The sequence below is a fragment of the Kryptolebias marmoratus genome, linkage group LG15 (genome assembly GCF_001649575.2).
Source record: "Kryptolebias marmoratus isolate JLee-2015 linkage group LG15, ASM164957v2, whole genome shotgun sequence".
NCBI lineage: Eukaryota > Metazoa > Chordata > Actinopteri > Cyprinodontiformes > Rivulidae > Kryptolebias > Kryptolebias marmoratus.
Window position 1 is genome coordinate 26,697,321 of NC_051444.1, and position 15,134 is coordinate 26,712,454.

A 15,134-nucleotide genomic window follows, 5' to 3' on the forward strand; every position below is an offset into this window, starting at 1 on the left:
CATATTACCTTTTTCTGCTCCGTGTCGGACTTCTTGAACCAAATCACAGACGTCCCCCTTGTTTTGGTAAAAGTCTTTCTTCTTGGGCTGCCTGCTAGCTGTCTCTACTTGTTGCGACCCCGAGTTTGATACTTCCTGTGTCTCCATCTTTCAGCACTTATGGTGAAAACACCGCACCGCACAGAAAGCTGCTGCCGTAAAGCAGCGTCATGTCGCAAAACAGAGGTTCTTCGCAAAATAGTTATTTTTTCTTATTATTTATCACTTGTATAAACTGAATGTATGCAAAGTGACAACACTAATACATTCGTTATGAAATATTTACATGAATTATTGATACAATTATGATAGAAACGAAAGAAACTATAGAGACGATAGAAGAAAATATATCACGATAGACACTTTTCTATCGTCCCCACGATATGTATCGTTATATCGCCCAGCACTAGTTAGACCTGTACTTTTGGGTCTATAACATTAGTTGTTTTCTGCCCCTATGCAGCTGTCAAAAATACAGCTCCAGCTGTATAGATATAGGAAAACTAAGTTTGGGAGGGTTTGAGACACCCGTGACAGCTCTCCAACTATTTGCCAAAAATTTGTCTTGCAAATTTTTTTGAACATGTTCAAAGTTCAAGCAACAAGATGGTAAACCTCTGCAATTCAGGCAAGGAAGTTAGTACCTCCTGCAAAGGTTTTGAGACATTTCGGAGACAGTCACAGCCCAGTGAGACACTAGTTTTACTCTAGATAAAGCTGAAGTCAACTTTATTTAAAAGAAAAGAAGTAGTTAATTACTCACTCCTCGTACATAAATATCTAACAGGATGCTAATTTTTCCATATTAATCATTGAAAATTTTAAAAATTAATATAGCAGCAAACAAGTATTCTATGTTTAAAAACTATAGCTATTATAAAACATCATTCATGTTGAAGAGCGTGTTTACTCTCACTGTGTCAAAATCAGAACTTGTGCTGTGGCAGCCGGTCCGACTGTGATACATGGTAGCACTTCTAAGGTTCTAAGGGCTCATAAATTTGTATTTCTTTGTCCTATTCAGGTTGCTTGGAGGGTTCCAAATTAGCTCTCATATTAAGCTGCGCTTCTGGATTTTTTGCGACAGCCGATAGTTTTTGTAATGATGTAAACTGCAACTTTAAAGGACTTCAGACAGTTTTACAGATAAAAAAACATCCAAGCTTGCAGCTTTAAATAGAATGTGAGGCAAAGAGAATAAAACTCTGAATACCAAAACAAAGTAAATTCAACACAACGAGGACAAACCCAAAACGCAGCAAAGTGAAAACTTGCCTCGCTGGCTTGTAAATGCACAGATAAAAGAGGGATTTGTTGTCCTGGTGTTGGAGCCTGCGGTGAACCGGCCAGCCGGGCAGTGTTCATCAGCGTGACAGCAACGGCTTGTGTTCTTTGATAACAAACCATGTTGCAGTTGACATACAACCAAGAGAAAGTTTTGGTTTTCGTACTGATGAAAAATATTGTAACAGTCTGACACTAATGTGAACTGTGAGCTGCCTCCGTGTTGTCAGCGGGAGGCTGGGCACGGATCCATTTGTTTCAGCGGAGGATCTGTCAGCCGTGTGAGCTCACGTCTGTGGAGAAGGCTGAACTTCAGTTCTGTTATTGTATGGGGCGATGTCAAGGAAGCGTGCTGACCAATGTGGACATTTTCCTAACAGCGTACGACGCCGATTCACTATCAGACGCCGTAGAGGCAAAAGGCACAAAACAAGCTTTGGATATGTCGAACGACAAAGACCAGCATTAAACCGAGAGGAGTTCTCAGGTTTCAACACGTGCGGTCCGGTCAGATCCTCAAAGACCCGAGCGACCTTTGGAGTGGTTTGACAAAAACAGAGCATCTCACTGCAGTTTTAAAGCTCGGAACTACACAATTTTCAGTTTGAAATGAGAAAACTCTTCGGATAAGAAACAAAATGTCTTCAAAGAACACAAAAAGAAGTCCAGTTTCCTTAAAAAAAAAAAAAATAATAAAAATATCGCCATGTCCTCAGTGGCTGAGAATCTACACCAAACATATGAAACAGGGTTCTTCCTATGCAGTTTGGTAAAGTATGAAAATATATGGAATTCGCTCTTTGGAAGACGCAGAAAGTCTAGAAAAAGACACGTTTGTTTACAGACTTATTCTCATATTTTGTTTTCTAAAAGGTAAAAATCTAAATGTGTGAATATAAACTGCTCAAACTAGCATATTGCATTTAATTTTAATCATATATATATATATGCAAAAAATAGACATGGGTATGCTTTTAGTTTACACTGTAAAACACTTTGTGAACCAAACTTTAGAAATATGCTAAATAAACAGTGATTATTAACCTTAGGTTGCACTGACTTTCTTCAAGTTATTTTTTCTGTTTCACTCTTATTTATGTAACCTAGGTCTTTAATTTTAAAAGAAACCTAATATTGTATTGAAGATGACTCAAAAAACTCAAAAACCAAACAAAAGTCTTGTTTCCTGTCATTTTTTCTTTTTTTTACAGTCTGTACTGTACGTGTATAGTAAACACGTACAGTACAGACTGTACTGCTGTTTGTGTGCGTTTTTGCCAAGGGCTACACAAGAAGACTGATTCGAGATTATCGCATCTCGAAAGGTTGAAAATTTGCACAGGACATGCAAATTTGGTCTCATTCGGAGTTGTGTGCGACTGCCTCTCCTGTAGGTGGCAGAAACCGCTGTGGCACCAACAACGGAGGTTGCAGCCATCTGTGTCTACCCAGCAACAAGACCTACACCTGCGCCTGTCCCACCGGCTTCAAGAAAGTGGACCACTACAGCTGCGCCAACAGTGAGTTCCCCGACAAATGTATTTTTAATGTGCTATAATTCAGTGGATGCTTTCTTTAACCGTTTTTATAACATATTACAACCATTTAGTGTGGAAACAACTAAACTCTATAATTACCAGACTTTATACCATGTGGTTTATTAACGTGAGAAAAAAAAATCTTGAAAAAGGGTAACAATGAGTCCTTTTTTTCCCCCTGATTTACATCTTACACCTTCTACCTCCTCTGACTTTTGTCTATGAAGCGTGACTCATCAAATGCCCCCATGTTCAGAAACTAAATTGAAAGCGTAAATCCTGTAACACACACTTAATCAGATCAACCTGTGAGTTGAGGTGTAAGCTGTGGAAATTAAAAGAATAAATGTGTACGTAAAAGATTAGAAAACAGCTGCTTAATGGAAAGTCAGATCTCAACAAAAGAAAATTTGAAATCAAGCATTTTACACTTCCATGTAACCAAATAAGTCATGTCCTGAAACGGACTGTATCATACAAGTTTTCAATTATTGCTTTTTTTGGGGGGGGGGGTTGTTTTTAATTTTTCTTTCATTACGTCGTTGCTCAACTTAAAATGAGAGTCATCTGAGTCCTCCACACCCTCTGGTTTTTACAAACATCTTTATTGTATTCTCATTTCCCTTTGAAATTTATGGGAGGGTTGTGATTTATGGCATTAATCAGTGTGTTTGATTGGATTTTCCTTTTTAAGGGCTGCTCGATGTTTTTTTGTGGTAGTGCTGTTTTGCTGTGTTCACTGTTGACTCCACTGTTAAACCTAGAAGACTGACAGAAGACCTTTGGTCTTTAATCAGGTCTTGACAAGTTCCTGCTTTTTGCCCGAAGGACGGACATCCGACGAATCAGCTTCGATACCGAGGACATGTCCGATGATGTCATCCCTCTGGCTGACGTGCGCAACGCTGTGGCGCTGGACTGGCACGACAAAGACGGCTACATTTACTGGACAGACGTCACGACCGACTCCATCAACAGAGCACTGTGGAACGGCACCAAGCAGGAGGTCGGTGACATCTGGGGTCGGTCTAAACTCGACACTCACTTCTAATTCTTTTCAAGCAGAAGACAGCTGTTTTTCAAGTTTATGCTATGTTGCCCTCTACTGGGGCTGACTGCAAATTGCAACTTCAAATTCTTGTATCTTAGGAAATCATCTGTCAAGGTGTTTACGCCGTATAAAGTGTAAAACCGATCTCTGTATGATGTTTAAAGGTAAACTGGTATGACCAACGTTTTATTAGAAAACCTAAAAAGCTCAAATAGGAATTTCAGACATGAATGTCACAACTTTTGAGTTTAAGATGTTTTTTAGCCTGCAAGAAAACTGGAAGGGAGGATTCATACTTTTGTTTTTTCTTCTTTAGGTGGTGGTGGATACCAGTTTGGAGAGCCCAGCAGGACTGGCAATTGACTGGGTGACCAACAAACTCTACTGGACAGATGCAGGTAAACGGCCCCATTTCATAAATTCTTACACAACGTGTCTTTTATTAATTATGCACAGCCGCCTGCACGACAGCATTATAACCAAATGTGTTTTGGCTGTCAGGTACAGATCGGATCGAAGTGTCAAATGCTGACGGGACCATGCGGACTGTTCTGATTTGGGAGAACCTGGATCGACCCAGGGACATTGTAGTTGACCCAACTGGAGGGTAAAATTATTAAGAAGCTTTAAGAAGTAAACAAAATTCCCACAGGACACTACATGGACCTTTTTTTTATATGCTGTTCTGTCTCTGTAGCTTCATGTACTGGACTGACTGGGGTGCCAATCCAAAGATCGAGCGTGCGGGAATGGACGCCTCCAATCGCATCGTCATCATTTCATCCAATCTGACGTGGCCCAACGGGCTCGCCATCGACTATGAGACCAGGCGTCTGTACTGGGCTGATGCAGGCATGAAGACCATTGAATATGGGAACTTTGATGGTTCGGACAGACAGGTAACAGGTGTTTTATTCTCACAAAGTTGATGTTTTCATGTCAATTTTAATAATTTATGATTCATGATTTAATGATTTTTTTTTCTACCAGTTGTCATCAACAGTTTATCATGTTTCGGAATGCTTTGAGCTCCGTATGACTGTATTTTTTTTATTCAGGTTTTGATTGGCAGCCAGCTGCCTCACCCTTTTGGACTCACTGTACACGAGGACAAGCTGTACTGGACCGACTGGCTGTCCAAGAGCATCCATAGTGCCGACAAGCTCACGGGTTTGGAATGCCACACGCTGGCTGAAAACCTGGAGAATCTGATGGACATTCATATGTTCCATCGACATCGGGAGATAGGTTTGTGTCAGCGTTTTCATTTACAGTTTGCAAACTTTAAGCGTTTATGATTTAGTTGTATTTTGTGGTTTCACTACAGCAAAGAGTTTCACCTTTTTTGTATGTGTATTTGTTTTCTGAATGAAACAGGAAGTACACAAACAAAAATCCTGTTGTTGTTCCCTCAGCTACAAGTCAAAGTTGATGTGTTGGTTGGATCATGTTTGCTGCCTTTTTGTCTTTTTATCAAATATTTCTTTTGTTACTAGTAGATAAACAAATCTTTGGCTAAGAGGGTTCAGTGGGGCAAACTTCATCTGAAACCTTTCTTTTTGATATACGAGACTACTTTGTTCTCCCAGAGGAGTTCTTCTGATTGTGTGTTCCCTTGTGTGCACGTTCCTCCCTCACCGTTCCCATGCTTTTCCACTGAGTGTACATTAGAAGTAGGTCAGTGGGTGGTCTGAGTCTGTGTGTTTGTGTGCGTTTCTGTAGTGCACAACCCGTGTGCAGTCAATAATGGAGGCTGTAGCCACCTGTGTCTCCTGGCACCTGCTCCCAAGGCTTCTAGCTGTTCCTGTCCCACTGGTATCAACCTGCAGAGCGATGGAAAGACCTGCACACCTGGTACGGAAAAGCCCCTGCTGTCGTCCTCGAAGCATTGAGCTAAAAGCTTTAAATCTTTACCGAAGATGACTTTTCACAAATGTGTGCGGAAATTATATCAAACTGTTCTTCTCTGAGATTTTTTTTTCTTAAAACTTGTCATAAAAATTCTATGCACATATTCATCTGTAATAGAGATTACTAGGTTAAAAAGAAATAAAACAAGAAGAAAGAAAAAAAGAAAGAAAGAAACAGACTTACCTGTGGTGTGTGTGTGTGTGTGTGTGTGTGTGTGTGTGTAGGGATGAGCAGCTTCCTTATCTTTGCTCGGAGGACAGACATCAGGATGGTTTCTCTGGATATTCCCTACTTTGCTGATGTGGTTCTAGCTGTCAATAGCTCAATGAAAAACACCATTGCCATCGGCGTTGACCCCAAAGAAGGTTTCTACGTCTTCTCAAAGATTTCAGACATCTAATCAGTCAGGTAATTTAAAAAAACAAACAAACGTCCTTACATGCATGTATGCCATGTCTTCCAGGAAAAGTCTACTGGTCTGACAGTACACTGAAGAAAATCAGCAGAGCCAACATCAATGGATCGGCGCACGAAGACATCATATCTACAGGTAGGTGGAGGACAGGGGATCAGGTCGTACCAGGTGATTCCACTCTGTCGGGGTTTCACAACTCCAGCTTGGTGTCTCTGCAGGATTGATGACCACCGATGGGCTAGCGGTGGACGCCGTTGGCAGGAAGATCTACTGGACCGACACGGGAACCAACCGCATCGAAGTGGCCAACCTGGATGGTTCCATGAGGAAAGTTCTCATCTGGCAGAACCTCGACAGCCCACGAGCGATTGCCCTCTACCATGAGATGGGGTGAGAGGCTGGCAGAGCGTGATTGTTGCGCACTTGTTGTTGCTTCTCTCTTGACCTCAGTCTTTCAGCCTTCTTGTATTTATGTGTTCTCTCATTTTTTTGTTCGTTTAGTTATATGTACTGGACAGACTGGGGAGAGCATGCTAAGCTGGAGCGCTCAGCGATGGATGGATCAGACCGCGTGGTCCTCATCAGTAACAATCTGGGCTGGCCTAATGGCCTGGCTATTGACACGGCAGGATCGCAGCTGCTGTGGGCTGATGCTCACACCGAGGTCAGTAATAACTCTGCACTGGAACGGATCCATCATACATTAACCTCCTAAGACCCGAACTCTTGCATGGTGTGCATTTTTAACTTCTCTTAGTTATTTGGGCTGATTGGGACCTGATGAGTGTAAAGACAAAGATTTATCTTTTGTAATGCAGTCTATGAGAAAAAGGATGTCCACATATGTGGATGCAGGGTCCCAGGAGGTTAAAAGGAGATAAAGACCCCGATTTATGTTCTGAGGAATTGAAGTTGTGATGCTACATTCAAAGAAGTTTGGTCCTAATGGAAAAAGGTTTTCAAAATGAGTCTAAAGAGACCTTTTAAATCATGTTCTTGACAGACTAAGGCCTCGTTCACACAATATTTGTGAATATGTAAATATGTGTATTTTTTCAGCCTTGCGTCCACATGGAAACAGTGTATCGGGAGCTCCTAAATTATATTTTTGAAAACTGGGTTCCATTTTTTATTACACCAGTTGGTTAACCAAAGGCCCTGAAGGGTTTTGGTAATTTATTAAACTGTCAATAATACGAAAGCAAATATTGCAGAAAATAACTACAATATGTACCAAGTATACATTAAAAAAAAACATGGGAAATGAGAATCGTTTTAAAAGACCAACACTTGTGTGTAAAGAATTTACCTTGATTTGCTTTTAATAACTTGAAGAAACCCTCCTCTGTGATGTCCGTGTATTTGCACTGACGTGACTCCCAGTCAGCACTTCTCTGCTCTTGTAGTTTAATGTGACACAAAGTAGAAAGCCCACAAAAAGATTCGATTCTTGCTCTTGTAGTTTGTCATCTTTGTCTTTTTCTTCTTCTTGTTCTTGCATTTAAAACCAAGTGTAATATGCACAGTTTATGGTTTGTATTTATACCAGGGACATATCATACTAGTAGATCATAATAGTGTTATATAGTCTTCCTTTCAAGCATGAAATAACTACTTACGGATAAACATATCAGAAAAATGAATATTTGAACATACAAAACAAAACCATTTCCTGTGTAGACAAGGCCTAAATGTTTTAGAAACATGAATTATATTAAAATTTAATTTATTTTTTTTTGCAAAGTAAAGTTACAGGTGTCCCAAATAAATGTTTATAACTAAAATACCAGTATTGACTTTTTTAGGATGAAAATGAGATATCTGAAAGTTAAATAACTCTAACAATGTAATAAAAAGTTAGTAATCCCCTTTGTCTCTCCTGCAGCGGATTGAGGCATCTGACCTAAATGGGCAGAATCGTCGCACCCTGGTCACTCCTGTCCCGCACCCCTACGGTTTAACTCTTTTAGGCCCTCACATCTATTGGACTGACTGGCAGACCCGCAGTATCCAGAGAGCGGACAAGAACTCCGGAGCCAACACCATCACGGTGCGAGCCAACCTGCCAGGCCTGATGGACATTCAAGCTGTTGACAGGCAAAGGCCGATGGGTAAGACTCAGGCTTCAGTTACCTTATGTGAAATCTAGACAAGTGCTTATTAGTAAGGATTTGTTTCAGATGGTTGTGAGATTGAAAATGAGAAAATTTGGACTTTCAAGCATCTTTAAGAAGTTTGTTTTGTTTGGTCAGCATAATTTCATATTACTGTATTATGTTAAACTCGGTAAATAAAAGGAAACTTATGTTTGTTGCTCTACTTTCTCTTTGCATCAATCATTCTCATTGTGGCCTTTTTAGGTTTTAATAAGTGTAGCAAGAGGAACGGAGGTTGCAGCCACCTCTGCCTGCCTCGTCCCAACGGCACTTCCTGTGCATGTCCCACTGGCATTCTGCTCAACGGAGATGGCCGGTCATGTGAGGACTCCCCAGAGACTTACCTGCTCTTTTCAAACCGCGTCAGCGTGCGCAGGATCTCCCTGGACACCAGCGACCACACGGACGTGCACGTGCCCGTGCCGGAGCTGCACAATGTCATCTCGCTCGACTACGACAGCGTAGACGGTAAACTGTACTACACGGATGTCACCCTGGATGTGATCAGGTGAAAGCACACACCAGTTTCAGCTCGTGTTTTACCTTTAATTATGGTTATATAATTGTTGTTTATCTGTTTTGCTATTGTCACTTAGGGGAATGTTATTATGAAGGTGATCTTTTAAAAGTTTGCCTTGGTGTTACGCTGTGCTTTAGGCGGGCAAATCTGGATGGCAGTGGGATGGAAACGGTGATCAGTCAGGGCCTGAAGACCACAGATGGCTTGGCTGTTGACTGGGTGTCCAGAAACATGTACTGGACTGATACTGGGCGCAACACCATCGAGGTGGCGCGCCTGGATGGAACGAGTCGCAAAGTCCTGGTGAACAACAGTTTGGATGAACCTCGAGCCATTGCAGTGTTCCCCAGCAAAGGGTAAGAATCGGGGAGGAAACTGGGATTAACCTGCAAGTTTTGATTTTTAGATGTGTGTATTTAGGGTGATTTATTGGTAGAAATGTAATATAATATTTAACGAACAATGTGAAAATGGGAAGGACACAGTTAAGTGAAGGAGCTTTCAGTTGATTGCAGTTTGTTGTTTAAACCACTAGATGTCAGTATGTCCTACACAATCCTAATGAGCCACACTCATGTTGGTAGGGGAAAGAAGCAAAAATGAAAACATGAAGTAAAAGTTCTGTTTTAGGAGTTTATTGTGGAAAATGTATTCCGTTATTCTTTCTTTCTTTCATTCCTTTATAATTAAAGTTCTGCCTTGTGTCTGCAGGTTTCTGTTTTGGACTGACTGGGGCCACATCGCAAAGATCGAACGCTCCCATCTGGATGGATCGGACCGCAAAGTCCTGATCAACACGGACCTGGGATGGCCCAACGGCCTCACTTTAGACTATGACACACGAAGGTCAGAGGGAGAATCATGTCTGAAATACCTGTGTCTTTTATAATAACTTTTATACAATAATTTAATTTAATCAGTTTAAAAAATATGATAGAATTGCAGTCTAAGGTCTCTAAAAGTGCATTACAAAATTATCTTAATATTCAACATTGTTCATTGACTCAAAATCATTAACCTATTGTATCTCCTGTAAAAAATAAATAAATAAATTGCACACTGCTGTCAAACACAAACATTGCATACATAAAGAGTCCATGTAGGTGAACATTTTGTTGTGAGAGTTGAATTAAAGGAGGAAGACAATTTTGCAGTTTGAAAATCAAACTTTTTAAGAGGTTTAGAGGGTTAATTTTATTAGTTCAACTTAAATCAATACATCTGTAAAGAGTGACCATATGTATGAAAATAAAAACTACAAATAAAGATAAAATCATGACGAATATGATGTGTGCATTAACTTTGTTGAATTTCAGCATTGCTCTAAGAAAAGCACAATATGTTGTATTCAGTGCTTTAGTTAACGTTTCTGGAACTGCATTTTGTGAGTTATTATCTTGCTGGGCTCTTTTTAACCTTTTAAAATTAAATTGAATTTAATCTGCTAGCATTTGATTAGTGGGGCTGTATTTACACTTTGATAAAAATGCCTAAAAAGTCATGAAGAAAATCAAATCTTTTGATTTAGATCTCACATGTTTAATGTCCCAGTTGAAGGTAAAGAAAATAAACATTTAAACAGTACGTATCTGCTCATATAGAGGATATTTTATAAGTGTTCTCATGAATCTCTGATGTTCTCTGCAGGATCTTCTGGGTGGACGCCCACTTAGACAGGATTGAGAGTTCAGACCTGAACGGGAAACTGCGTCAGGTCCTCGTCAGTCCGGTGTCCCACCCGTTCGCCCTCACGCAGGTACCCGCCCCAGCCCTCCTCACCCTCAGCTCAGCCGTGAGTCTCAGGGCTGACCCTTCCTCCCGGCTGCCTCCTCCACTCCCCTGCTCTCTGACTCATCGGCTCATCGTGTGACGCTCGTGGTTCTTTGTCGTCTCTCTGTCCTCCAGCTCATGCTGAACCCATTCAACTTAACCATTTCTTCTACTTTCCTTCCACTCATTTTTCTTCCTCCTCTTTCTCTCTCCCTCCCTCCCTCCCCTTCCCTTTATTTCCTCTCACGCCCCCCGCTCCTTGTCTGTGTTTTCTCCTCCTCTCTTCTCCCTCGTTTCCCCAGTCGAAGCCGGTGTCCTCCCCTCTAACTCCTTTCTCCCGACTCTCGCAGCAAGACCGTTGGATCTACTGGACGGACTGGCAGACAAAGTCCATCCAGCGAGTGGATAAACACACTGGCCGAAATAAGGAAACTGTGCTGGCCAATGTGGAGGGGCTCATGGACATTATAGTGGTCTCTCCTCACAGGCAGACAGGTAAGGTGGCGTCAGAGACATCAGAGCCCTCTTTGTGTTCAGAGTACTGACTGATCACCTACCAAGGTGGTGATATTTGTTGGAATAGTTGAGCCGTTTTGCAGTATGAAAACATATCTGGTTCCCAGCTGCTTCATGTTAACAAACCAGACATTTGGTGTTAAATAAAGTCTAATAACTAGAAAAAAAAAATTGAGATATGGCCCCAATTTGCACCCTTTAGGGTCACGATGTTGCAACTTTGTGCCAACTAAATTAAAAAAATCTCACTTTATGAAATGAACCAAACTAAAGAAGAGAAGATGTTCAGTGTCCGTGATGTCACTCGAGTTATTCTGTCTCCTCTCGATTAGGTACCAACCTCTGCGGGATAAATAATGGCGGGTGCACCCACCTCTGCTTTGCCAAGACCAACAGTTTTGTTTGCGCCTGCCCAGATGAACCAGATGGGCGACCGTGCTCCACAAGTAAGTGTTCTGTTTACGAAAAGGTTTGCAGCTCGCTGTAGTTTAATATTACTAAAACCAGTATCCCACCGGGCTGCAACTAGTTGGTGAATAGCATTCATGTTTCCTTGTGTGAGACACATAGGCTTACAGTCTTGTTGCTTGATTTTTGAATACGTTCAAAAACATTTCTGCGACAAATTTAAAACAGAGTTGGAGCAGGCACCTCAAACCATTCTAACACCAGTTCCTGTAATTCTAAAGCTGTATTTTAGCACCTACATGGGAGCTCTTCTTATGACATCCGAAGCTACAACTCCACATGTCCAGGTCTAAAAACCACGTCATTTATCAATTAGAATTATTAAAAACTTGGTCTTTATTTCTTAAGTGTACTCCAGTACATTAAATCATAAACTTTGGGCTGGCTGCCAAAATGGGTACAAAGTAAGCTGAGGTGAGTACGACGTGAGCGGAGGTGGGGAACAATATAATACGCATCTCCTAAAATACAATTTTGCAAGCCGTATACACAGAAACAGGCCGTCGTTTTTCAAAAATTGGCCTATCAAAAAGCGTCTGTACAGCGTACTCTCAGAATTTAGTGAGAAAATGACCTAAAGGGATAGCCCAGCTCCAACTATAGGATTTCTTTTAAAGGATGGCATTCAGCCTAGTCTTATAAGTAGACAGGATGTCAGCCTCGTGCAGAGAAGTTAGAAGCTGATTTAACAAGAGAAGAGCCTGAGAACCGAAAGCTCTGCCTCCCGTTCCAAACAAAACAATGTGCACGTTTGAGAAATAAGGGTTTGCAAGCTGAACACACAAAAATCGACGATGATTTCCAAAAGCTGATGTTGAAGTTGTGACCGCATGCAACACTGGTCACCAACACTCGCAATTCAGTGAGACTGCAACTGAATGTTTGCATGTGTGCTGTTTTACAATGCAGATTCTAGTCAGTGTCCAAGTTTGATTTCAGACAGTTTAAATTAAAATGTTAGTTGGAGATAGTTATGTGTCCTTAATGAGAACTGCACCACTGATTTCAGTCACTTGGAATCCTTTTGTAAAAACCAAAAATCATGACTGCTTGTGAAGCTTGATTTTAAAAACGTGTGCCAAAGATGTGGTTTAATAAAATTGTTCAAACCCTTTCATAGAATTTGTAAAGAAAATGATACCAGTTTAACAGTTTTAATTATATATGTTGGTATTGGCCAATCATTGGTATCTTCTGAAAAATGTTTTAAAGAGAAAATAGTAGCACAAACCAAGATATGCCGTTGGGGTAAGCTGGTTGTGTCTAACTTAAGGATTGTTGTTAAGAAACAATCACGTGAGCTTGTTAAAATAAAATGTCTACACTTTTGATTTGACATGTTGTTTAAAGATAAATGCAAATTCTGAGCCTCTAAATTAAGGCCATTGTGAGAAGACTAGAAACAATATCTAAAATCTTCTCCAAAAGAGGCTTGATGACCATTTATCTGTTTCTGCTATCGACCAAAACATATTTGAAAAGCGTTTTTGTCAGCTGTCGACTAAAATGCAATATTGCTCTTTAACGGACTCGATCTATCCAGTCAAACCTCCTCAGGCTTGTAGTTTAAAAGTTGCATCCATTACAGCTCATCGATCTTTAGGTGGTGCTGACACCATGAAGCTGTAAACTTTTCCCAGCAGCTCTGAGAACAAGTAAACAGGACATCCTCGGAGGATTTATGATTATGCTACATAGGAAAACTTTTGACACAGCATGTTTTTTACATCTAAACAAAAGAAAATAAACAGTCCGTTGCTGTCTAATCCGATTGGTTTCTGCACGTGTTTACCAGTTTCAGGTTACATCCCAACCTCTCCCGCCAAAGGTGCCAGCAGCACCCCGGTTCCCAAGAAGATCCCCAAAACTCCAACAGACACTCCTCACAGAGGACCCCTGCCCATCAAGTACGTCCATTTGTTCATCTGCTTTCTTACTGTCCTCTTTAATTTTTCTCTAAGTACGTTCTCATTTTGCAAACCCCCTCAGTCTGTTTATTTATTTTCATAACCTGTTTCCTTCTGATTTTCACACACAGCTGCACTGACAGGAACCTAAACGCAGAAGGCTGCTTGAGCACCGTGGTGACAGCCCCTCATGGTCAGTACACAGCTCTGCTCTTTATGTGCGCTCTTCTGTTATTATTGCTTTTAATAACTCAGTGTAGCTTTAGAAAAAGACACATTTTAGCCATCTTTATTTATTGATCTTTAGTCCTGGATGAGTTTATCTTACAGAGGCGTGGCTAAAGCTTGGAACAGCAGTTTGACTTCCTGTATATTGTTCTAAAAATGCCCCTAAAATTATTGTTTGGTTTCTAGGTTGCAAACTAACTTAGAGATACTATCCACATTAAGCCATCCCCAAACACATTGAGACAGCTTTGTCTTACAGTTTATAGGCTTCGTACAGAACTGTTGTACAAAATGAGACCTTAAGGATGCCATTTTTTGACACAAAAGTTGGAAGGTGTTTTAAAAAACGTTACATCGACAGTAAAAATGCTCACAACTGATGCTGTAGGACATTCTGGAGTCACAGCTGTGAGATGAAGATGTGCATTTAAAGTTGTTAATATCGTAGAAGAAAAACGCATAGTTGCTGTCAGGCAGAAACCTTGTATCTTCAAAGCCCGGCGCTTCAGGAAATTTAAGAGAAACTCTCTTTTCAATGAAATAAACCGCGTGGCCACAAGTATACAAGCATGTTTTGGCACTTTTCATTGGTTAGCCAAACCTAGAACCACAGACAGATATGAGGGGCAACCAACAAAAACGTGAAAATGATTAAAGGCCAATATCACCCATTGCCTATCATGAGAAATGACAGAGTTGTAGCTGTTTTAAACAAACCTTGAAAAGAACATTATTCACAATCCAATGCAATATTATAAGATGTGTTAATGGTTAGACTGTGTGGCGGCAGGTTTATAGTAAAAAATGACTATATACTATACAGTTTTTTGAAAAGTGTAACATTTATTGAACAGCTGGACATTCCTGCTGTGTAAAACAGGCCTAAAATATAATAACATCTATGTTTAATGTCTGTTTCAGGAGAAGGCCTCCATATCAGCTATGTGATTGGTGGAGTTCTCACCATTCTGGCGATCCTCATCCTCATAGCCGCTTTCATTATTTACAGGTCAGTCTCCTGCTTGAGGCTGAAGCTTTTCATACTCTTGCTTTGAATTGAATACTCAGCTATTCGGTTTGAGAGCCAGGCACTTTTATATTCTTGCTCTTGATCAACAGACACAAAAAGTCAAAGTTTGCCGAGCCGGGAGTGAGCAACCTGACCTACAGCAACCCCTCGTATCGAACGTCCACGCAGGAGGTCAAGATCGAAGCGTCACAGAAGCCTCCGATATACAACCAGCTCCGATACAAGAAAGAGGTAACAGCCCAGCATAAACATTCGGTCTTTTTGGTTAATCGATTAGGACTTGATTAGGTTTATTTTGTGG

General features: G+C 40.8%; 1 protein-coding gene across 5 annotated transcripts in view; it reads left to right on the plus strand.

Moving 5' to 3' along the window:
• The window catches only part of lrp4 (low density lipoprotein receptor-related protein 4), a 126,168-nt gene that overhangs the window by 105,924 nt on the left and 5,110 nt on the right, over nt 1–15,134 (plus strand). For 3 of the 5 annotated variants that reach the window (XM_017414264.3, XM_017414260.3, XM_017414262.3), the window contains exons 16-37: nt 2,718–2,843; nt 3,659–3,867; nt 4,229–4,310; nt 4,414–4,519; nt 4,610–4,811; nt 4,971–5,160; nt 5,635–5,766; nt 6,048–6,188; nt 6,287–6,373; nt 6,457–6,628; nt 6,740–6,902; nt 8,124–8,349; nt 8,599–8,902; nt 9,052–9,270; nt 9,626–9,760; nt 10,562–10,670; nt 10,987–11,179; nt 11,533–11,646; nt 13,464–13,575; nt 13,707–13,768; nt 14,725–14,812; nt 14,923–15,064. In XM_017414264.3, coding sequence (XP_017269753.1) covers nt 2,718–2,843; nt 3,659–3,867; nt 4,229–4,310; nt 4,414–4,519; nt 4,610–4,811; nt 4,971–5,160; nt 5,635–5,766; nt 6,048–6,188; nt 6,287–6,373; nt 6,457–6,628; nt 6,740–6,902; nt 8,124–8,349; nt 8,599–8,902; nt 9,052–9,270; nt 9,626–9,760; nt 10,562–10,670; nt 10,987–11,179; nt 11,533–11,646; nt 13,464–13,575; nt 13,707–13,768; nt 14,725–14,812; nt 14,923–15,064 — 3,314 coding nt within the window. The remainder of the gene's footprint in view (nt 1–2,717; nt 2,844–3,658; nt 3,868–4,228; nt 4,311–4,413; nt 4,520–4,609; nt 4,812–4,970; nt 5,161–5,634; nt 5,767–6,047; nt 6,189–6,286; nt 6,374–6,456; nt 6,629–6,739; nt 6,903–8,123; nt 8,350–8,598; nt 8,903–9,051; nt 9,271–9,625; nt 9,761–10,561; nt 10,671–10,986; nt 11,180–11,532; nt 11,647–13,463; nt 13,576–13,706; nt 13,769–14,724; nt 14,813–14,922; nt 15,065–15,134) is intronic. The other 2 variants (XM_017414263.3, XM_017414265.3) reach the window with 1 other exon arrangement.